At 41.7% G+C, this 23,626-nt stretch overlaps 3 protein-coding genes across 4 annotated transcripts; all 3 read left to right on the top strand.

Annotated features, from left to right (window-relative positions):
• The first annotated feature begins 1,456 nt into the window (after positions 1-1,456).
• Positions 1,457-2,777, top strand: hoxa9b (homeobox A9b). Its single transcript, XM_071919324.2, has 2 exons — positions 1,457-1,976; positions 2,539-2,777. Exons 1-2 carry the CDS (start codon positions 1,457-1,459, stop codon positions 2,775-2,777), a joined length of 759 nt encoding a protein of 252 aa, XP_071775425.2.
• A 6,952-nt stretch (positions 2,778-9,729) lies between these two features.
• On the top strand, positions 9,730-11,571 carry hoxa2b (homeobox A2b). Its single transcript, XM_071919326.2, has 2 exons — positions 9,730-10,202; positions 10,696-11,571. Exons 1-2 carry the CDS (start codon positions 9,836-9,838, stop codon positions 11,379-11,381), a joined length of 1,053 nt encoding a protein of 350 aa, XP_071775427.2. The 5' UTR covers positions 9,730-9,835; the 3' UTR covers positions 11,382-11,571.
• A 3,709-nt stretch (positions 11,572-15,280) lies between these two features.
• skap2 (src kinase associated phosphoprotein 2) lies at positions 15,281-23,403 on the top strand. 2 transcript variants are annotated; one of them, XM_071919328.2, is made up of 13 exons: positions 15,281-15,362; positions 15,847-15,952; positions 16,088-16,119; positions 16,226-16,315; positions 17,187-17,267; positions 17,387-17,470; positions 17,652-17,776; positions 18,140-18,203; positions 18,390-18,515; positions 18,777-18,851; positions 19,614-19,726; positions 22,950-23,053; positions 23,222-23,403. In XM_071919328.2, the coding sequence occupies exons 1-12, from the start codon at positions 15,323-15,325 to the stop codon at positions 23,040-23,042; spliced, it is 1,029 nt and encodes a 342-aa protein (XP_071775429.1). In that variant the 5' UTR covers positions 15,281-15,322; the 3' UTR covers positions 23,043-23,053; positions 23,222-23,403. The 2 variants fall into 2 exon arrangements, with proteins under 2 accessions (XP_071775429.1, XP_078143101.1); XM_078286975.1 differs by lacking the exon at positions 23,222-23,403 and having other exon boundaries at positions 22,950-23,215.
• Positions 23,404-23,626: the final 223 nt, after the last annotated feature.

The following is a 23,626-nucleotide window of genomic DNA, read 5'->3' as shown; positions in this document are numbered from 1 at the left end:
TCTTAAAAAAACTTTATTGAGCATATTCCTCAAGAGGAGAGTGGGCTGTTGAGTGGTTTAGGTAGTCTCATGTTGTTGGGCTATATTTGTTTTCTCCCACAACACGAAACTGCCTTGATTACCTCAGTAAAACTCGTCGCATCATGAAAACTGAATTACTTTGAAATACTGATTAATTTCATCATTCGACACAGACTGCATCAACTACACAAATGCTTTATTCCAAAAAAATGAAATAGCATGATGTGTTTTGTTGCTGTGCGTAAAGAATATTATTGATACGGACAAATTTTACTGTGGGTTTTCATTGTAAAAATATGAAGCTAGATCCATATGACTGTTATTTACGCATGGGCTATCTGTTTAAGTAAAGTCAGAATCATCAACTTGGGTGGAAAAGGTTACATTTCTTTTCTGCATCATGTCTATAAGTCTACATGTGGATAGCAGTTTGAGCCACTATATCTAAACAACAAGAAGTACAAAAGTAAGAGGATTAGGCTTGTATGTGCAGAGTGGGGGAAAGGACAGACAAGGCCTCGGTTATGATCATTGCAGTCTGTCCCAACGCCTCGCCGTAAAAGCCGGATGCGTCTGCTTGCGCCAGAGAAAGGACACAAAGGATGGGCTTTATTGGTGATATTTAGCTTAGACAGCCAGGTTGTAACCTAAAGAAAAACAACCCAATTGCCCGTGATAAAACGGACTGTTATATAGCACCCAAATAACCTCACCCCACTTTCCGTTTTAGATTGCCTTAAAAGTAGACCTAGACCTTATTGCAGACACCCTAATGTGCATCTTTTGGTTCACAACTTTCTGGCATTGTGAACTCTAATAGGCCTTCAAATACATTTTAGATCAGCTTGTTTTATTGTTGTTGTTTTTTTAAACCTTGAAAATCTTTTATATACCAACCACTAACAAGTAAGGCAACCAAACATTTCCTTTCCAAAACAAGAGTTTTCTGGTTATTGGGTCATAATAAGTTTATGATTTTTTTAAATAAATGAACCCATTGGGATTTTATGTATATAAAACTTTTTTAAAGGTAATTGGTTGTTTAGTATTTTCACAACTAGAGGCTTTAAAGTGATGTTACCTCTGTTGCCAAACCCCCAATCACAAGTATGTTCGATTACACTAACACAAGATCTCTTGACAAAAATCATAACGTTTATTGCTTATAAAACGAAATATATCCCAATAAAGGCGTAGGGTTTTGCTATTAAAATATGGTGGGGAAAATGGTGGCCATTTAGTTGAGCAGCAGGCTGATTTATTATTTATTGTTCTGTCCCACGGTCACGTGTTTGGGGCGCCCTATCCAGTCTTGGGCAAGGTTCAACTTACTGGACGCATTGAGCTCCTGGTGCAGGAAAGCAGCAGGCGACCATGCAATGAATGTGTTTTTTTCTAAATATTGCAGCACTGTAACGCTTTGCATTTTTTTGCCATGTCGACGTTGGGAACAAGTTATTATGTTGACTCGCGTGTTCTTCCCGAGCAGGAAGATCTGGCACCGAGGTACTCATCAGCTGCAGGGGTGGAGCAGGCGATGCTGACTGAATATGGCGGACAAGAGTCTTGCCCTTTGCAGGCGAAATCCTCTATTTTTGGTGGATCTTGGAGTCCCATCTCGGCCCATCCTCCAAGCACAGCAACTCCAACCTATATACATCACCATTACACGACCGGAGACACCGATGGAATGTTTACGCGCTCCTGGGCGTTGGACCCAGTTTCTGCGTCCTTGTGTTTAACGGGATTACCGTCCACAACCATGCATTATGATATCAAATCCGAGCCTGTGATTGGGAGCGCTGAATGTACAACTTTGGAGACGCACACACCTCTTTTGTCTGACATTGAAAACGGAGCGTCCCTCACGGAGATTGCGTGCGATACGACGACATCCACGTCTAAACCCGTCGAGCAGAGCCCGCCAGCTGAAGAAAAGAGGGAAATAGATGCAAGTAAGTGATGCATTTTGATCTTATTGTGGTCATTATTATGGCAGACTCTCATTTTAGTGTAGGTGAGGGCGTTATAAGAGATGGAGGATTCATGTCGGATGTCACAGGCCCAATTTAGTCGAGAATGGCCCTAAAATATTATCCATCATTTTAGCAAATATCTTATGATGAGAGTATATACAGTGGATAAAATCTGTCGGTCAGTGAGTTGATCTGTTGGAAAATAAGATCCACATTCTGCAGGGTGGTGGGTGCACTCCACTGTGTAGCTGCACACTATTTTGAACAGGGTTAGGCTCGGATTTTGCTATTGTCAAGGCCAGACAGCCTCATGTTATAGCTTTCAGTAAAAATATACACTTTTTCAAGGCTGCTTCACTTCAAGATGATTTGAAGAACTCACTTCTGAGCCAACATAGTCCTGATCTGACTGTATTATCTTACAATGGCATGTCCTTCCCAAATTGGATAATAAATTGCAGTAGGCTAGTTCTGTTGTGAGTCATATACTGAGAGCAATGCTGAACTCTCTTGTCTCATGGTTTTGACCCCCTATTTCCAGATAACCCATCATCCAACTGGCTTCACGCAAAATCCACCAGAAAAAAGCGTTGCCCGTACTCAAAGCACCAAATCCTCGAACTGGAAAAGGAGTTTCTGTTTAATATGTACCTCCCCCGGGACCGTAGATACGAAGTAGCAAGAGTCCTGAATTTGACCGAGAGACAGGTCAAAATCTGGTTTCAGAACCGCAGGATGAAGATGAAGAAAGGAAACAAAGACCGGCGGAGAGACAATTAATTATTTTGGACTGATGGTGGAGTTGAGCCTGGGGTTTCTGTCCTTAATATTCCTGACCTGTTACACATGTTGTTGTATAGCTTGTGTTGTTATAAAAAAAAAACTGCTGGATCGTTTTCTATGATGTTCAGTGTTTCATGTTTGTGAGAGGACATTCAGTATCTTATCAGAATTTAGATGTGTTGTATTTGGCGCACAGAAATAGTTAACTAGGCCATTTGTTCCTTGCATGAAATTATCCTTGACTACCTGAATGTCTTTCAACTACCTATTTGCATAAGATTAAGTTATTGTTATTGTTTTTGCAATTTCGATGTTGTTGTTTTTGTTATCGTTAAGTTTTGATGCATTTGTGAAAATAGGACAACACTGTGCACACTTAAAATACCTCGTCGTACCTGGTCTTATCTAAAATAAAGAGTAGTTTGTATAGCACACGACATCTCCGAGGTGATATTCATTATTTCAAATAATTAGCCTAGGATACTATTTAATATATTTACAACATGAAGATATACATTACACAAAATATGAAATACTACTATAGCTGTAGGCTGCTATTACTTATTTAATTTATTGCACAGTTTAACCTAAAAAAGAGTTGGGAAGTTTAAAAGGATCACTTTTACTTTTGTCATAAAAAATGCAATGGATTGTAAAACTTGTACACATTACAGAAACAGATTATACTTTTACTTTCTATTCTGAAATCCTGGTTTGTAACCATTGGGCTTTATGGCACAGATAACCCAAATCAGTCACAAACGAAAACCTTAAAAGTCCAGTCCAACTATTTTCTTATAGAAAGGCCTTTGCCTCCCATTTGCAGTTGTATTTATCTTTTAAAATACTAACTGTGGAGATGAGGGCGATAGCCAATAACGTTTTCCCTTTGGAGATTCGTAGCTGCCTGTAAGTGAACAAAATACCAGACATAAAGTTTTAAAGCATGTTATTTTTATTGTCATTTTTATTTTACCATTATTTAACCACCACTATCATTCAGATTAAGAAATTCCTTTTCAGGAGACCTGGCCAAGAGAGCAGCATCGTGAAAAAAAATAAAACATTTCAGACCAACAGCATACAAAGATGTTGCAAGTCAAAATACAGCCAAAGTCATAAAAGAAAGAGCAAATGAAAACAATGTAAAAGAAAATAAAAAATAAAAAAATTACAGTCAAATAATTAACACTGGCATTTTGCATTGCATTAAAGTCTGGATCACAACATGAATAATAAATGCCTTCCAGGCCAAGCCAAGCCCTTTCAAAGCCCTTCAAAGCAGATTGGATGCCACGCTGCAATAAAGCACAATCACAGCTTTAACTGTTTATAAGGTGTGAAGAGAGCAAAGCACGCGGAGGCATCGTGGATGTTCAGGGCTGAAAGAAAGTGACAGCAGTTGCCCAACATTCCTAATGAGGCTTGGGCAAACAGTCAAATATGTGATATTGCTGCAAGATGGTCCTAAAACAAAAATCTATGGCTTAACACAGAGACAGACAGACAGACAGAGAGAGAGAGAGAGAGGGGGGGGGGGTGGGGGGTGGGGGGTGTGCAGATGGGTCTGTCTTGAAAGGTCTAAATCCAGGAAAGCTCCATAAAACTCGAAGCCTGTCATGCAGTCTGTTTTTTTTCTTCTTTTAATTACTTTACAACTGTCCACCAACAATTAGACTGTCTCGGAGCTGAAACATCCGTTTGTTGTTTTGTCGCACTAGAGACCAGTGGAGAACAGTCTTCAGCCAGCCAGCAGACAGTCAGCAGACACACACTTCATGTTTCACATAGTGGAAATAGTTTCCAAGTAAACGCACCATTCTGTTAAAGTGAGCAATTAGAAAACGACAATAAAAAAAATAATAATAATACAAAAAAAAAGTATAGCTAACAATCTAAAAACCTAAAACTCAAAAAACTTAAAACAGGACTAGTTATATCTGTCCTGATGATAGTGTTCATGTGTTTAATCTTTAATGTGGAGTCCAGTCGGTGCTGCTGTTGTCTGGCAGCCAGCAGGTGGAGGCAGCGGCTCATCTGAGGAACAATGTTAAAGTCTTTTCACTCCACACGGGCTGAATGCATCGGGGCGTACTATTACCCGGCGAGGCCACTCCCTATTCATACAGGCCTGCGCCAGTTGTATCATTTTCGTCATAAAATGCCTATTACTGCTGCATGTTATGTTGCATTTTATGGTCATTTATAGCTTAAATTACCTTTTAAAGACCTTTATTTAATTAAAGAGGGATTCTGTTTGGCCAGGGGTTCTTACACTTTTTATTGCCCTATCTGAGAACAGCACAAAATGATATATCAAGTGATGGGATGATAACAGTGGGAGACCGAAACCTTCTGCTCATACTACTGTACCTCATGTGCTTTCAAATAGTAGTGAAAAACAAAACCGCATCTCTGGTGAAAACATGTAATCACACAAACACACATGCAGCTACATACAAAGCGTGCTCACATACATGCATGTTCCAATACATACTCTCTCTCTCACACACACACACACACACACACACACACACACACACACACACACACACACACACACACACACACACAGTTTGGGCCCAGAGGCCCCATTGACCATGACTGAGGAGAACAAATCATAATAACAAAGTGAGTTACACACTCATACACAAACACATGCACATGCTCACACAGACACACACACGTGCACACACACGCACATTTGCAGTGGCATGTAGCCACCTCCCGTTTTCCAGGAAGTGGATTGAACCCCCTTGAGTCCCAGTTGAGCTATGAACTTGCGGTTCTAAAAAGTGAGAGATACCCCAAACCTACCCCTCCACCACCACCACCACACACACACACACACACACACACACACACACACCCTCCCTCCTTCCCCCCAAAGGTCATGCACATGCAGCTCAGTTAAGTCTCTTTTTTCATCCTTTTTGGGAAAATTGCAAGGACATTAAGCATGATTGCTATTCACACTTTTCAATAGTGAGTGACAGTCACCAGTCATGAGCACCTGGGAGTCTATTTCATCCATTCATCCTCACCTTCAGTAGTTTGTTCTATTGAAAGTGAATCCCAAAGTGCAGAGAGAGAGGTTGATTCTGTGTTGTGTTACTAGGTAAACATTTATATATTTGTGTATATTCTTTCTTCAAAATAATTTACCTTCCTGATGAGCCAAGCCGATGACACCTTAGATTAATACACACGTCCAGGACACACACACACACACACACACACACACACACACACACACACACACACACGCACACCTTGTCTCTTCAGCACATCTGAGTTTTCTTTATTCATATAAATTTCTAGTTTATTGTAGCCCTGGAGAGCTGGAAGCAGCCTCTTCCCATCCCCCACACATTTCCCTGCATTGTCTCCTGTTTTTTCCCCCCTCACATCAACTTGAAGTACATGATCAGTCTGGCTAACACTCATTTGCTCCAAAACCTTTACCTGAAACCATGAGCATACAAATTTATTTGCCTTTGAAATCGCATTTAGGAGTGGACAAGTGCACACTTGAGTCAAAATGATGGACAGATTCTCTTATTGGTGGGATTTTATTTGGAAAACAAGGTGAGCTGTGTAGGTAGGGGGGCATCTCTTCTATGGGACTATACTGGCAGCCATATTTAAACATGGTCAATGTGGCTATAACATGGGTTGTGATTTTGCCATCAATATGAGGAGATTTATTCCTTAATAGGTTGTCCATATGTTCCTTTATTCTGTTGCTATAGCCCCAAACATTCCTTGAATAATCCCTCACATTTCTTGATTTCCTGCGTGGCCAAATAGGCCCGGAATCCAACTGAACCATTATTACCATATCAGTTTGTTTTCAAGTCATCATGATACTTCAGCAAATGTCAACATGCATAACAATTTAGAGTGCAGGCCTGTAATGCATGGATTGAAGTATCTCTAAAATCTTAGCATGAATCCAGAGGGTTCAATAAATAAAATTCTAATGAAAATCCCATCGTGAACACTGCTTTTTAGGTCACACACTCACACACTCACACACATACACACACACACACACACACACACACACACAATGCAGCTTGATGCTAAATGTGTTTTCCAGTGGGAGCGGGGAAACAGCTAATATGCGGGTCAGCTGGAACATATCCGTCTTTTCAGCTGGAATATGATCTGTAAAGCAGAAGTAATGACGGAAACGAGATGCAATAAAAACTTTCAAACGGCCTGACCATTTTCACATTTACACATGATCATTTCAGCAAATATAATTTCAAAATATTACATATACATTAGGTGTAGCCTATATGTTATAAATGTGTTATAAATGTGGCATTGTGTTATAAGAAAATCAAAACTATACATCATCTTCAGATTGAAAGATGTAAAAAAAAGATGCACACTCGGTAATTGTTCATTATTGTATTTATTGTAATTTATTTTCAGTCTTAATCAGTTGCATCACACTTACACACATTAAAGAAAATAATTCCACTGCACAATAGCCTAACACGATGAATTAAATCTTTTTCTAAACAAGTCATCATGAGTCTGTTTTGCCTGCTTGCTTCCCAGATGTCTTGTCGCTTCAGGAACAGACGGTAAACGTGGCTGGTTCTCCTCAGCCAAACTCATCCAAACACACACAGCACCGACTTCTGTCTTCATTCGTTCAACCAAATGAGAAAAAGATCTTCCTATGTCTACAGCTGGGAACTATACCAGCAGAAATAAATCAAATCTGTCTATATATATAATGTTCAATGTTTTTTTTTTTTTTTTTTAAGTCTATAGGAGTATTTAGGCTCTGGTAAATCTAATAGGTTAGATTTTTTTTGTTTTGAGACGGTTCTTTGTTCTCTTTGTAACATTGGCCTGTTTCTACACCTGTGTCTATTTAAATCTATACACTCTAACCAGGTGAATACTGCAGAGCCTATATTTTATTTTTCAGGTTTTTTTTATTTATTACGAGAAGAAATAAAAAACAAGTTACAAGGTTTTAGCTGTATACATGCTAGACAATAACCCATAGCTACTGTAGGTTACTGCACAGTGGAGAAATACGGCTAAAAGCAGAATCATTTGTGAACCCTAATGATGACTTCACAATTGACATTATTTATCTTTCAATTATGTTATATCATTATAACCTAGAGTAGCCTATATTTGTTCAGTTACAAGATCAATGTCTGTTTCATTCAGGCTGCATCTCTTATAAATATGTATTCGTTAAAATATGCTAGCCTATTATATGCAGCTAAATCAAATATATACTACAAACAAATAAAGATGAATTATTTTAAAACCTGAACAGGCCAGAGAAGGACTTTACCATCTGATAGCTGACAGAGAAAGGTATGGGGGTGAATGGGATTTTTAGCTGAATGCCAACACCCACTCACCTCAGCAAACAACTGATCCTACGCAAAAGCGGATCCATTCGTTTCTACACCACTAACCAAGTCCATTCCTCTTTTTTGTGCTCTTTTCTGCGCCAGTATTGTCCTTTTTTTTTTGCAAACGAAAAAGTGGCAGATTGTCGTCTTACGTGGATTGCTGATTTATTGTCAAGACAGTAAACAAACAGCTTACTGCGAAATGGCCGGGGCTTGTCGTCCGTGCCTTTGAGAAAATTCCTGAAAGAAATGTCTAAGATGAAAATGTCTTCTACAGCCCAAAGTAGCGAGTGGTTGTCCTCTTCCTGGCCATATATGATCTAAGTGAGTGTTAGATGGTTTAAATGTGTTCTTAGGGCACGGAGCTGTCAGACCTTTTGGCGAGAAAGATTGATCACACACAGGCTACCAGGGCTCTTTGTTTAGAGTCTGAGCCATAAACAGCCCGAGATCCCCACCTTTTCTCTGCTTATAGGACCATACAGTGCCAAATCATCTCTAATTCCTGCTATGTTGGCATAATAACCAACACTGCTGACATGTATGACAGCCAGGTGAACATTTATCCCTAAATAAAATAAATGAAATAGAAGCTGTAATAGGAAGCTAGAAATAAGCTATAAAATGTGGAGGTTATGTTATGATGACAAACGCTTGTTAAATATAAAAAATGTCAAGCAAAAACCTATAGGTTAGACTTCAGAGGGCACAAAGAGGCATTTACCTTTTTTTCCCAATAGGATATAACCTACATTATAGGCTTCAATAGGTGTAAAATTATAACAGGTATTGGCTAATAAACGGTTTTGCCCATAGAGGCTATAGTGTAAAGTATGGGATCGAATTGTGCCAAAATCTAATGAACGTATCAGATTGAAATCTATTGAAAACTAATAAATCTCTCTCTCTCTCTCTCTCTCTCTCTCTCTCTCTCTCTCTCTCTCTCTCTCTCTCTCTCTCTCTCTCTCTCCTGTGTTAGGGGGAGGGGTGGACAGAGGCTCTGCTCTGCTCTGCTCTGTTTGAGAGTGTTGGATGTCTGCTGCAGCTTTGCTCTCAGGCTTTCAAGAAGTCTCAAGATTAACGTGTTGGCGCTGATAACGACTGTGGGCGTCGTTGCATTATGAGACATAAATGTGGCTGCTGAAGTGATTTGTGGGGTGTCATGCTTCGAATAAATGCACGAGGCAGATACACACACACACACACACACACACACACACACACACACCTACACACACACATACACACACACACACGGCCTCAAACGCGCTGCCGACTGCGTGGACGCGCATAGGGCACGGCTCTTAACACGGGCTGCATTTTAGGGGGGCAGTAGTGAACAAACTGACCCCAAAAAATGTGTAAATAAAGCAACCCCTACCCCCAGAATGAGGCGTTACCCCTCCGACTTTCTCGATCAATCACAGAGGACAGTGGCTTCTTTTGATAAAAACCCCAAATTGTCATTGGGCAGATGCAATCATGTGACAAGCAACACGGTCTGATTCCAACCATGTCCTCATGAAAGCAATAGTTTATGGCATAGAGGTCTCCATACGACTATATCCAGTTTAGCAGAAATTGCTTAATATTTTTGATTATTTCAGACCCCTCTAAATTACCCTGTAATCAGTGAATTTTCAAGAAAAGAAGGAGGAGATGAATTACGAATTTGGGCGAGAAAGTGGTTTTATCAACAGCCAGCCGTCGCTCGCTGAGTGCCTGACATCTCTCACTAACCCTGTCGGTGATGCATTTCAAAGTTCATCAATCAAGAGCTCGGCGCTTTCACCGTCGACACTGATTCCTCCTCCCTTTGAGCAGACCATCCCCAGCCTGAACCCGGGCAGCCACCCACGCCACAGCCGCTCAAAGCAGGCTGTGAATGGCTGCAGCCCGCTGCAGGCTGCATCCTCACCGCCGGAGTACCCATGGATGAAGGAGAAGAAAAGCATCAAGAGAAACCACACTGCTGCTGCTGCTGCGACGACGACTGACTCTCCACCACTCTACTTCTCCCCCCAAGGCAAGACATGATGATTAATAACCTCCATCCAAAGGCTCCTCATTGTCTGAGGATTCCCCCACATATTCCCCTCTGTTAGCAGAGCTGGAGCCCGGGCCTGTCTTCTGCAGCGTGGGCGTCTCTTTGAGCCCGTATACGGATTTTGATTTAAGCATGCTTAATCTCATCAAGTAACGCGCTGACTTGTGATGCAGTGTAAGAGTGCTAATGTTTGACAGTAATGGAGAGTGATAGATTATTCTTACACGGGCCGGCAGCTGGCATGTTCATTAATCTTCAGCCTCCGTCCTGTCCACGCAGACCCATCATATTCTGCCCGGGGCCCATAAATCTTCCCAGTCCCCGTTGCTTGTTCGCCACAAGTTTCACCCTACAGAGCCTCTTTTTACCCCACACACAACTAGCCTGTTACATTTTTATTTTTGATCTCCAGCCTCTGAATTTAATGAAAATTTCTACTCATTCGTTTATTATTTTTTTGTAGGTTCTCCAGAGATACTAGAGAGCGGCGGCGGCGGCGGAGGGGCATCCCGCAGGCTGAGGACGGCGTACACCAACACTCAGCTGCTGGAGCTGGAAAAGGAGTTTCATTTTAACAAATACCTGTGCAGGCCGAGGCGAGTGGAAATAGCGGCATTACTGGATTTAACGGAGAGGCAGGTGAAAGTGTGGTTTCAGAACAGGAGGATGAAGCACAAGAGGCAAACCCACTGCAAGGAGAACCGGGACAGCGAGGGGAAATACGCGTGTCTGGACGACGGGCCGGAGGACGAGTTTGAGCAGGCGGCAAACGGCAGCGCGCCCGGGACGCTTCTGGAGAGGGAGAGGGAGAGGTATTTCCACCAAAATACCTTAACTTCACAACAGTCTCAGAATGGGCACAATGGGGATAACCAAAGCCCGGCTGTTACGCCTTTAAACAGCAATGACAAAAATCTGAAACATTTTCCAAACCCGTCACCCACTGTTCCTATCTGCGTGTCGACAATAGGCCCGGACAATGATAATTCCCCGGGCCTGGACGTCTCTTTGCAGGATTTCCAAGTTTTCTCATCACCCTCCTCTTTCTCTCCAAGTTTGTCAGATTCACTAAGTCCCCCCATGCCTTTATCAACCGAAAGTTTTGACCTTTTCTCAGAAACCCTCACAACAATCGACCTGCAAAACTTGAGCTATTAATAATTCATCAATAGAAATGTTTTTGTTTTTATTCAAAGCCTTCTGTTTAATCTATGTAGTCAGTTTTAGCGTGGGGGGAATCATTGATAGATCTCGCAAATAAGGTAAGTTAATAAAAAAAACAGCAAACTATCCTGTGGTCTGTTTATTCCATTAGGCTGCGAGAGGACATCACACAGTTTATTTTTATATGGATTTAGACTACAACTGAGCAGAATATTTTCTTGCAATAAAACTTTACATTGGTTGTAATCAGTTGCTCTATTGTCTTATTTCACAATAAGAAAGTTTGGAGAGCCTATTGGTTTGCTTACATTAGAAACACAGGAGGACGTTGAGTATTGGGTATAGGAGAGATAAATTGTGTCTAAACTAAATAGTTTCTCTCAATATTCAAAGGGGAAAAAATACGCTATTTATAACAATTAACGCACAAAGTCCACAGGGACTTTTCTAAATGATGCCTATCGTGAAACTTAGCATGATTAGTAGCTACTGTTCATTTTATAATCTCGAACTGCCTAAATCACAATTAGTCATATGTGCATGGTAAAACACAAATGAAATACAAATGAAATAGCCTACAAATGGTATTATATAGGAATCCCAGTCTAAATTTTTCATGAGAGTCGTTGTAAAGTAGTAGGTTATGAGAAAAGTTTTATTAAGGCAGAGGAATTTGGAGCTAATAGGCCTGTAGTGTTTTTAGTCCCTCATCATCAGAATAGAAGACATTTAAGAGATTCATTGCCTCGGTGCATGCATGAGCCCAGAAAAAGGGTTTTGCAGTGGGAATTGCCTGCTAGGAGTTCCAGGCCAAAAGCTATGACTTTGTTGGCTTTCTACAATTAAATTTTATTGCCTATAAAACTCACAGCGCTGAGGGTGCTTGTTTATAGCCTGGTCCGCAATGTAATACAATCTCCTTGAATTAAGAATCGCGCCCTTGCGCCCTTGTCATTTTCAAAACTTTCTATATTTAAAATTTCTGTACAGGAGTCATTCATTTCAGTCTACATGAGATTTTTTTTTTAATTAATTGGCTGTGTAGGCTATGAATTATATTTTCATTGGGCGTTGAACCCATAATAGTTAAGAACAACATCCTCAGATATCAAGTCAAATAGCACTCGGTATTTATTCACTTTATTTCCCGTAGGTAATGGGCTATAATGTTAATGTATGCAAAATTGCTGATTTCGTCCCAAAAGTGTTCATAGAGTTCCTCGTATTGACCAGTTGAAACTCGGCTTCGTTGCCCAGATAGAGAGGCGTCTGCCAGCTTTAGTGGTTGCTGTTATTCTTATAGGCTTGGGGGGGAAAAAAGGTTTGATAAATCATCGGTGTGAAAAGGTACAGCCTACTTTGTTCCAAAAATGACGAAAAAATTATTGATCAAATCTGCTGAACACAGCCTATAAGTGATAGGATGAATTTATAGAGTTAATTGCAGATTATTGGCTTTCTTTCTAATTATGTTTTACTCTCGACTCCTCGGCTGGGCCCAGCGCTAATAAAAGGTGAGGTGAGGTGGTGAACTACCATTCCAGCTGAGATATGATATTAAGTGATGGCTAATTGTGCGCAGTTTGAAAACACCACCTAAGTAGGATAATCCAAGTGAGCCCACAAGGCAGCCAGTCAGTCAACGTTGGTTTGGTGCTGCAGCCATTGAGCTGACTCTAAACGTATAGGACTCCACTGTTTAGGACCAGTGTTAGTAGTATGACCAATGTCTAAAGGCTATAATAACCCTAAGCCTTATATATCTCCTGTTGTTTTATTCCATTAAAAATCCCTATGCTTTTTTTCCCCATACACTAGTCAGGAAACGTATTTGTTAACACAGATTCGGCCTGTCTCTTTTTGTGAGCATAAAATAAATCAGATTGGGCCATTATGATATTGTTCTCTTTCTTTTACTATATTAAGAGGTTTCTTGATTGATATCTCAATTGCTATATGTTTTAATTATGTATTTTGTGTAGTTCAGTTTTACTTCATTCACCAAATGAGTGAGGCTTGGACAACATGCTGTTATAGTGGATTGCAAACCTGTATGAGTTTGATGAAAGGGAAGGGAGCCAATCAGAGGGAGACGTTTGTGAGCCTACAGGCAACTAGATGAAGCTTTGTGGGAAACTAGATAGAACACCATGCCTGTAGATCCCTTCCTCTACACACACACACACACACACACATACACATGCACACACAGGTCAAAGGTCAAGCTGCCTCTCATCTCCTCACCCAACAGGGTGGAAGTCCTGGCGGGTCAGGAGGGGGTCAGGTTTTGAATGACCATAGAGTGATTCTGCCTCATAAAGAATTTATTGGCTGCTCAGATAATGCCGAACAGGATGTGACATCAGAAAATGTATGCATAAATAATATCAGAAAAGTAGTACTGATCTGAGGTTTAATTGGGTCACATGACAATAACTTCCAGCTCCTATTTGGGAAGCTTTATGAATATGGACCTATAAGATTTAAATGTTTCATGAAAGATATAAAGGGAAAGTATTGGAACCACACAGCACAGTCTGTGTATGCTCTACCATTGTCTATTCTTTCATCATCTTAAATGTTTATATCATCAAATACACTCTTTCCTCTCCAGTTAGGACAAATGAGAAACTTAATAAACACTGGATACTGTAAGGAAGTCCATGTCCGTCTCTACAAAGCTGCAGGACTGAACCTGGAGTGACAGAAACAACGTGAAACATGTCTTGAGAGAATCTGTCTGTCCGGCAGCACACCGCTCTCCCTTCAGCTCCAGCGAGCAGCAGCAACAAACACTGTGCACCAGCTGCAGGGCTGAGGCTCTTCACACACAGCTGCACTGACATTTCTGTCTCACTTGTAGGTATTTCCCGAACAATAGGCTATACAGTTCAAAGGCTCAGTCTTTTAACCTGGATTGGGTGATACAGCTTGTCAGAAGATGACTAATGAATGACTGACAGTTCTGTAAACAATATGACAACAGGCTCCTTTCCTTGAATACATCATTGAGCACAACTTATACTTGATGAGGGCTGCAACAGAGTCATTTGATTCACTATTTTCTGACCATCTTAAGTGTTTTTGGGGTTTATTATTGCAGGCATTGCTTCAGAAGATCATACATAGGCCTGTGGTGCGTTGATGGACACATCAAATACCATGGGAAATTGTATTTTTCATTGATAGAGCAATGGAAACTGATGAAAAGTCTCTTACACAAGAAGCCAACCTTTAAAGGTAATTTATTGAGATAAAAGTGCAGCAGGAGTGTTGTGAATCTGCATTAAGTTATAGGTAAGCTACCTCACAGAGTTTTATTGCTCACAGCCAAAAAAGGTATCAACTATGAAGACCTCTATAATCTGCAAACAGTTCTATATAATTGTCTTGTGTAGTGGTAATTATCCCTCTTTAGATTTACAATGTTGACATATTCATAAAATGAAAGTATGATTGTAAAAAAAAAAGACACTCCCAGTGTGTCTCCTGCTCGAGGATGGAGGAATTGGATATAAGCAGCCTGAAGTGCCAGAGAAATGTTATCTGGGATCAATCAAAAATATTATCATGACATTATGCCTTGACTTTATTAGTCGTAAAGATCCGCTGGTCCATTAAAGCATCACCCACTGTCTTTTTTACCAGTCTGCCAACAGTGAATGAAATCCATCAGCGGTTAGGATTAAAAAAATAATAAAAGCTACTAATAAACTTCACCAAGTATCACATGTGAACCTGTGTGTGTGTGTGTGTGTGTGTGTGTGTGTGTGTGTGTGTGTGTGTGTCCTGCAGCTGAACAGTTACAGTGCAGGTCAGTGATAAATAATTGACATGGTAACTTCCGCGTCCCTGCGCCCACCGTTGCTTCCGTGTTGTGTGAAGTTAGTTTCCCCTGCTGGACGGTCCATCGCTGCCAGTCAACGCCGATCAGTATGCGCGCGATTCCCGAGGAGTTAACGACGCTTATTTCAGGTACTTAACACAAATCCCAAATTATTCCATCTATGTGTGTGTGTGTGTGTGTGTGTAGGCTAATGTTTTCCCCTGTCCTTAAGGGCTTTATCTGAGTAACCCCAGGTTTTAAGAGACCGCTTTGTAAAAGAGGAAGCGCAAACACAACATGGATGACTGAGTTTTGTTTTACCATCAGTCAAGTGCACTAGTTCAGTGGGGCGAGTCCGGTTGCTGCTCACACAGCAAAACACCACACTGTTGGTATTAGCTCCTGCGGAAAAGCATCAAACAATGCACAGTCAAAGCTGGAAACTGCTGTTGTGTGGGCGTAGTTTTCTGAAATTTAACATGATCTCCAACAGTCACTGGGCCCAAATGACTGGCCAGCAGGCTTCTACCACCTGGCTTCAAGCATTAATTGTTGACAATCAGTAGACTAATAAACTTAATTGTGGTGTTAGGTTATGTAAATACTTTACCTTCCTTTTTTTTTTTTTTTTAGATCTAGAAACCTTCCTCTCTGATGGGTTGAAAGCGGAAAATTTGAGCAAGAAGGCAAAAGAGAAGAGGGAGGTGTTCATTAAACGGATAAAAGATGTCAAATTGGGGTATGCGTGCACACTTTCTACATCTCAGTTTTCCTGGTGTTGGAGTTGTGTTACAAAATATCACTCATTATTCTGAGTCTTGCTGCTGATGCAAAATATGAAAGCTATTTTATCCATTTATTGTCTCCCAAACAGTTTCCCACAGGATTTCAAGGACAAAAGTGAGTGTTAGTCTTTCTTGTTGGGTATTTCTGAGGTCTGTATTTACATACATTGCACCATAACTTTCGCCATCACTACCCAGCACCTTCTCTACCCCACTAGGTGGAGAAGATACAGATGATGAGGACGAGGTTGACAGCAACAATGATGGAGGGTCGCTGCATTCAGAGCGCGCAGACAAGGATGATGAGGGTTGTGAAGGTAATGTAAGCCACTTAGCTTTGGATGCCTGCTAACTGTGAACCTGTGGTGGATTAAACGATTGAAAATTGCATCCTGGCATGAATAAATACACAAAACTTCAAGTCTGCACCTTGGAGAAAGTGGTTTTGAGGGCCACAATGAGGCAGACATTCCAACTGTAACTTGGCAACATACTTGGGAAGCAATTTGGGGGCACAACTGCTACTCCCACCTCCCCTTTCACCCCACCTCTTTGACAGCTAGAGCATGCTTTATTACTCCCAGTCACAGCCTATAGGGACCGAAAATTACTGCCGTGGCTGTAGTTTGAGAAAACACATTCCTCAATATACAGTAGCCTTAACCATGCATGCTCCGCCATGGTAATCTATACAAGATTTTGTATTTACCTTTTTAAATGGAGTATCAGGGAAAGCCTTGTGAAATGGTGGTTAGGGGTCCGGGTTTTATGGGCTGTAAGCAGCTGCCAGTTTTATGGCCACTCTTTCACACAAAGCAACTTTGACACAGCAGTTGAACATTTGCATTGAAGTTGCACTCTGCATAGGGAATCTCCTCTACTGAGAAGCAAAACATTGTTCAGTGTACTTTCCAGGGCCTCTGCTATCAATTTTAACAACAATCAACCTAGTACATGATAAACAAAGTATCCAAAAACCCATCTGATCATACCTAACGTTAAATTTGACTTTCACATGTGACTTTCAGATATTAAAATCATATTGAAAGGACTTGACAGTAGCATTAGGATTTATGATATAGTGGGACATTTCTGCTGTGCCACTTTCAAACCTCGAATCGCTGTAACACTTAAGCAGTAGTATTTTTAAGTGCTAAACTGAAGTTTCTCCTCTGACCTCCTCTCCAGGTGCCCAGCAGTCTCCACCTGTGGCGGCTCAGGACCTCCTGTCTGTGTTTAAGGCAGGATACCTCGAGAAACGCAGGAAGGGTGGGTTCCCTGTTCATAAGATACACATTAAGAATTTATTTTGCTGGAGGGGAGGGGCAATTTACCTAAAAAACATAAATGATGTGCCTCTTTTGTGCTTTGTTATTTTTCCTTTGTAGATCACAGCTTCTTTGGCACCGAGTGGCAGAAGAGATGGTGTGCTCTAAGCAACCATACATTCTACTATTATGGCAGTGAGAAAGGTATTTGCAGGTTGTTTTTTTCCCATTGATATTAGTTGAAGATGCATGGCTCTATTATGAAACACATGTTGGATGAAATATCAAAGTGGATGGATATTTGGTATTCTGCTTTTGTTTCTCAGATTTTTGATGATGGTCTCTTTCTGAACAATTAGTGCTGTCTTGAACCTTTTTTAAACAGACAAGCAGCAGAAGGGCGAGTTTGGTATTGATGGGTACAATGTCAAAATGAACAGCACCTTACGGAAAGATTCAAAGAAAGACTGTTGCTTTGAAATTTCGGCTCCTGACAAGCGAGTTTATCAGGTAAGCTAGTCTCTTGGCGATAGTTTGACTGTCCGTAGTCTAAATGTAACCCTTCTATGAAAACCAAATGTGGACTTGAGATGTACCATGTTTAAAACTTGGCAAGTTACGTGTGTACTTGCACTTCATTAAATCTTTATTTTTAAAACCTATTCATTCACTTGACACTGCTACCTTTGCAATGGCTCAACCTGACACGCATATTTAAAAAGCCTAAATGACTGTTTCTAACACATTCAGGCTCTTCCATGTGGAACATTTTACTATGCATAAATGCAGTATTATTTGTTTATGTTAATTAATATATGTATAACTGCATATTGGACTGACTGCAGTTTTCATTTCTCTCCTCTTTCATCACAGTTTTGTGCGTCATCTCCGAAAGAGGCGGAGGAATGGGTGAAACAGATAGACTTTGTTTTGAAAGGTTTGAACAATTTCAATTATGTGACCACATTATCACACTCTATAGTATCAGTAGCACCCACCTTTGTTTCTTTATGAGCGCAAATCCAACTATGGACAAAATTCTCTATATATTATCACCCCGTACTCTCTGTGTGTGCCTGCATGAATCCATGTGTGATATATGTGCATGTTTTCTCTTATGTAGACATGACAGGCATCATCCCAGAGGAAGAGGAGGAGGATCAGGAGATGTATGATGATGTCGGCCCTGCTGGGCCTGCTGCAGCCGAGCCTGAGCCCATCGACGATGACATCTATGAAGAACTGCCAGGTCCGACCCCAAAGCTACTTTTCCCCGCAAAATTTTATCGCTGTGTCAATCTGTGTTGCACTACAGATCATGAACATATTGTATCCGCCTTTTTTCACATAATTTAATTTCCCCCTGTGAAGCGTTCTTCTGTCATTGCAAGTTTATCTTTGTCGACTGGAAGTCCAAATCCCTTTGGTGGTGCTGCATGTCAGTAGAGGAGTACACTGTAATCTGTTAAGTAAATTTTTGCTCATGCAGCAATATTGTCTCTTTCCCCAGAGGAAGACATGCCAACTCCTCCAAAGCCTCCTCCAAAGGTGGAACCATTGAGCAAACCCGCTCCTCCTGTTGCAGGTACGCAACACTGACATTTGTGGCTGGTTGCAACAAACTGCACCGATATAAGAACTATTTTTATTTGTTTGTGGATATAGAATATAGTGAGTATAGTAAATTGCACTATGGGTGTAAGGGATAGTGGATTGGCTGAAGCAGCCAACATATGACCTTTCGGTCATATGTTGGCTTCTTTTGTTAACAAGCAAGCTTAACTTTATAGGCCACTGGGAAGAAGAAGTGAGGCTTACAGAGGGGAAGTTTCTGTCAGCATGCAAACTGAAAGTTAACACAATGCTGGAAATAACTCCGTTAACTTAGCCAACTTCCTTTTTGTCTTAAAATAAGTGATTCTTTCATATGATGTGGGTGCAAATGCAATTCTGTGTTTTCAACCATGATCTAAGAAGCCATCAATTAAGAGTCATGTGCATATCTGTGAAATCCCTATAACATTAACAGGCCATTCCAGTGAGGGCCACCACAATGTAGTAAATTACCAGCTTCATGAGCTTGTGCACTCAGTCCGTGGAGGGAGATCACTAAACTGGCAGAGAGGTAACAGGAGATGCCAAGAGGCTCTGACCTATCCAGCCTGCCAGCCTCTGGCTGCACATGGTGCCTCCTATTCTCTTATTGGCTCTCCACTGCCTCCTGTTGGTTTTGCAGCAGAGTTACAATCACTACCGTGTTAAACCTGTAGACTCAAGGGAAGTGATTAGAGCCAGTAGAAAATAAGGTGCCTGATCTGTTATTATCCTCTTGCCCCTTTCTGCCCAGTTAATAAGAGCACAGACTACCAGAACTTCTACCAGGGCTTATGGGACTGTTCAGGAGACCGGCCAGATGAGCTGTCCTTCAGACGAGGAGATGCCATCTACATCCTGAGCAAGGTACGGTTGGTGGGACCCCTCTTGTCTGAGGTAAAACATTAATTTGTCCCTAAGTTAGCGGTTTCTTGATGCACGGTAAAGCCAGCATTAGCACAAGCCCAACTGTACTGCAAGTGTTATGAGATTCTTTTCATATTTAGAGAGGTTCTGCCGGCACCAGACCACCTAAAGTGAGGAGTTATTTCTAGGTCCTCAGAGGAACTGACTGTTCATATCCTTTACTGGCAGCACCTGGCGCACAGCCTGGAGGTGGATGGCTGATGGTGAGAGGCAGGCTGGGGTAGATCCTCACTCTGGCACTGTGATGGGGATTAGTTGTGTCACAACGGAAACTGTTTTAGTGCTGCTGGCGGAGGCTGGGTCTAGCTGGCACGCTGCGCCATTCCATCACTTCCATCTGGAGCGTTTCAGCACGCTGCCACTGCTGCCATGCCAGGCGGTGAGCAGGCCTCAGCCCACACACCTCTCAGACGTCTCTCTCACCTCGCCAGGCAGGGCTTTAATAGGAATGTGTGTTCTCAGGAAACCCAGGCGCAGTCCGCCACTCTATTCAGAGCAGGTGAGGACGTGTAGTGGACGCACAATTTCCGAGGCTTGTCGGCTAGGCGTGGGTGCCGGGTGTGGAGAACTGAGAGGCCGTTCTTTACCTTTATTATGTAACTAAACAGAAGCCCTTTTGTGTTGAACGGGTTCATATACACACAGTATTGGATTTTGTTGTGATACATTTAACAAACTTGTTGAACACACACCGCAAATAAGTCGAGGAGTTATGTACTTTTGAGATGGATGTCGACTGCGTGGTTTGTATGAAAATGTGTGAAATATGCACAGATTGGCTTTATTTTCTGCTTCACATGAGTTGGTCTGGTTTCTGTGGAGTATGTGGTCAACTGAGACACATTGTAGTCCACTTTAAATTCAAGTCTGCCATCTAGTGGCCACTAAAAGCAATGACGATTTAAAAACATGTTGTGACTGCCAGGTTCCAAATATTCAAAAAAGTACACTATTCAAAAATACACCAATAAAGTATTTTATTCTTTTGGATGAACCAGTATTATCACATCAGCTGATAATGACTTCCTATTCAATCAGGAGCATGGGAAGAGACCAATGCACAAAGCAGACAGACCTATGGATGCTCATTGGCCAACTGCCTGTTTATTACTCCTTTTTTTCTTGTGTGGAAAAGAACCAGGAATCAAGTTGCCCTTTCACTTAGACTGGGAGTGCCATTAGCTGAAACCTTGGTGTTGGGGGTTGTGGCCTGCTGGGAGGGCAATGACCATAAAACCTGTCTGGACTGCAGCAGCCAGCTGCAGCTGAAGGGGCAGCCGACTCCTTCCACCCCCACCTCCCTCCCTCCTCCTTCATTCTCCTTTCTCCCTCTTCCCTGGGTCCCTCCCCCATTCCACAGTCCAGAAATAGCTGTAGTGTTACAGCTGGGAGACCCCCCAGTCAGGCCCGGGTGCTGATTATAAGGCCGGACTGAGGGAGTGTGTTGTCAGGATAAGCAGCAGCACCCCTCCCAACATGGCGCACCTCACAGCACATAAAACTAATCTAGAGATGTAGCATCTCACTTAACTTAAGTGGCTGGAGTGGTTGCTAAGATGTAAACGCTGTCCAAACATAATACAGTGCTATTGTAGTTATTGTGGCTACAGATCGCTGGACTTGTCCCTGTTCCACAACTGATGCATCAGCACCGGAGTATTTCATTCAGTAGGAACAAAGTTCTGGGACAGTGGTATTGGCCAACTTAGTGTATTAGTGTTGGTGTGTACGTTGTCACAGTGTGGGGTCCGCGCTCCCTTCCTCAGGCTCTCATTAGTCTTCCACACCTCTGTATATGTGTTCTCGTGTTGTATCCCGCACTCACTCAAGCATGACTTATTTGTCAGCCACTGCAGAGCAGAACTACACAATGAGGTGTTGCCATTTTCAAAGGCTAGCGGCAGGAAGTCATAATATGCACACACACTCTCTTTGTCTCACCTACATACACACACACACACACACACACATACACTATCTCACACACACACACACACACACACACACACACACACATACACAACTCATGTCAATCTGCTATATTGTCCTCCAGGGGCTTGGGGACAAAATGTCATTTTCATCATGTGACACATTAATGAAATGAATGTGACATTTAGTGTTTGTGTCTCGGAGTAATTTATGTATGATGTTTAATTTGCTGTTAATTATTTAGGTGTAGTAATTACTTTTTGCTGTATTCACATCATTGTCTGACTATAGTGTTGTGACATGGACAGTAAGCCAAGCACCTTTGTCTGGCTTGATGAATGGTCTGTCGCCAGACAACTGTCAATGTTGGCCATTACTGTTAGCCTAATCTCCCTGTGTCTAATACTATAGGACTACTACATCCATTTCTCCCTCATGGGAATGAACACACACATCCCCTGCCTCTCCTCATCCCTGAGTTTTGGCATGGATTTGAAACATTGTGCAGGTCCCTCTTCCTTCGGCCTTGGCAGCATGTGATCTCCAGTGTGATTCATGTCCTGGGAGGACTTTGATGTGAGGTCAGGCTCTTGGCCAAAGGGAGAGGGGTATTCTCTGCTCGTCTCAGATCTCTCCTCACAGTGCCCTCCTTACATCTCAGCATGCTGACAGCCATTTGGAGCTATTACTTGTCATGCCGTGACAGATTTATGTGTGATGTGCTCTGTGCGCGCTGAGGTTTTCGCGTGGAATGGAGGGAAGTGCGCAGCCTCACAACCGACACCAGGAACCGAGACAGGAAATATAAAGTTGTCAGTGGGATGTAGGGATTGTTCTGGGGATGGGAGTGAGAGGAAAAGAGAGAAAAGAACTTGAAAAAACAAACAGGTGATGTTATAGTGATGGTGGCAAGAAGAGTGTTGGGTGTCGTTTGTGCTGTTCTGTTCTCTTGTTTGTTGATTTTTTGATTCTGACTTAATTTGTTAGCTACACCGTCCAATCTCAAAGTCACAAGCATTTTGACCACAAGCCAGAGTGCTGCTTCCTCTACTTCTGAAGCTTGCCCAGTCTGTCAAACTGTGTCCACTGTCACAAGGATTTAGCTGCTGCACTTAATGCATTAATAAACAATGTATGTATGATCTGTATTACTGAGAGATTTTGATTAAATGTTTTTCTTTCTCCCACTCTTCCTCCTACTCTCTGTGTCTCCCCTTTGTCCTGTTTCTCCTAGGAGTATCAGAGCTTTGGCTGGTGGGTTGGAGAGCTGAAGGGCGCTATAGGAATTGTCCCCAAAGACTACCTCATGGAGCTGTATGCTATGTAAAAGCAACCGGAGTAAGTCGCTGAGACCTGACATGACAAACATGGATGGAATAAGAGCAAGATTGCGATAAACAAGTTCATTTTTCTACTTGTTTGCTATGTCATTCAGATTTCAAAACTAAAATATGTAACTGGAATAACTTCTGTGTATTGTTATTGATATTTTGTGTTGTTTTTCAGGAACATTTCCATTTTCCAGCGTGAAAGACTGATGATTGGATCAAAACATTGATCCATGTTTGCTTAAATAGATTTTACTTTGCACTGCTTGTATTTATTTTCTATCTGAGATACAATTTGTTCACAAAAACATTTCATGATCTGCTTGGGCAAACTTTGACTATTTGCAAATGGCAAGTTGAATAAAGATTTAAAAATATCCGTTGTGTCAGAGCATCTTTTAATAGAAAACCTGCTAGGTAAGCCACAAGGTGGCAATAGAGTCCCTGCAAAGGTCAGAGATGACCTTTGTCAGAGAGACGCTCAAAGCAGAAACACTACAGGCCAATTGTTTTTTTTCCCCTTGAGACAACAAACCTTGAAATGATTTGTGAAAGCATATTGTTCACAGACTGAAGAAACAAT

Source organism: Centroberyx gerrardi, chromosome 12 (genome assembly GCF_048128805.1).
Source record: "Centroberyx gerrardi isolate f3 chromosome 12, fCenGer3.hap1.cur.20231027, whole genome shotgun sequence".
Lineage (NCBI taxonomy): Eukaryota > Metazoa > Chordata > Actinopteri > Beryciformes > Berycidae > Centroberyx > Centroberyx gerrardi.
The sequence above is the reverse complement of the archived record's forward strand: the minus strand, read 5'-3'. Positions and strand labels throughout refer to the sequence as shown.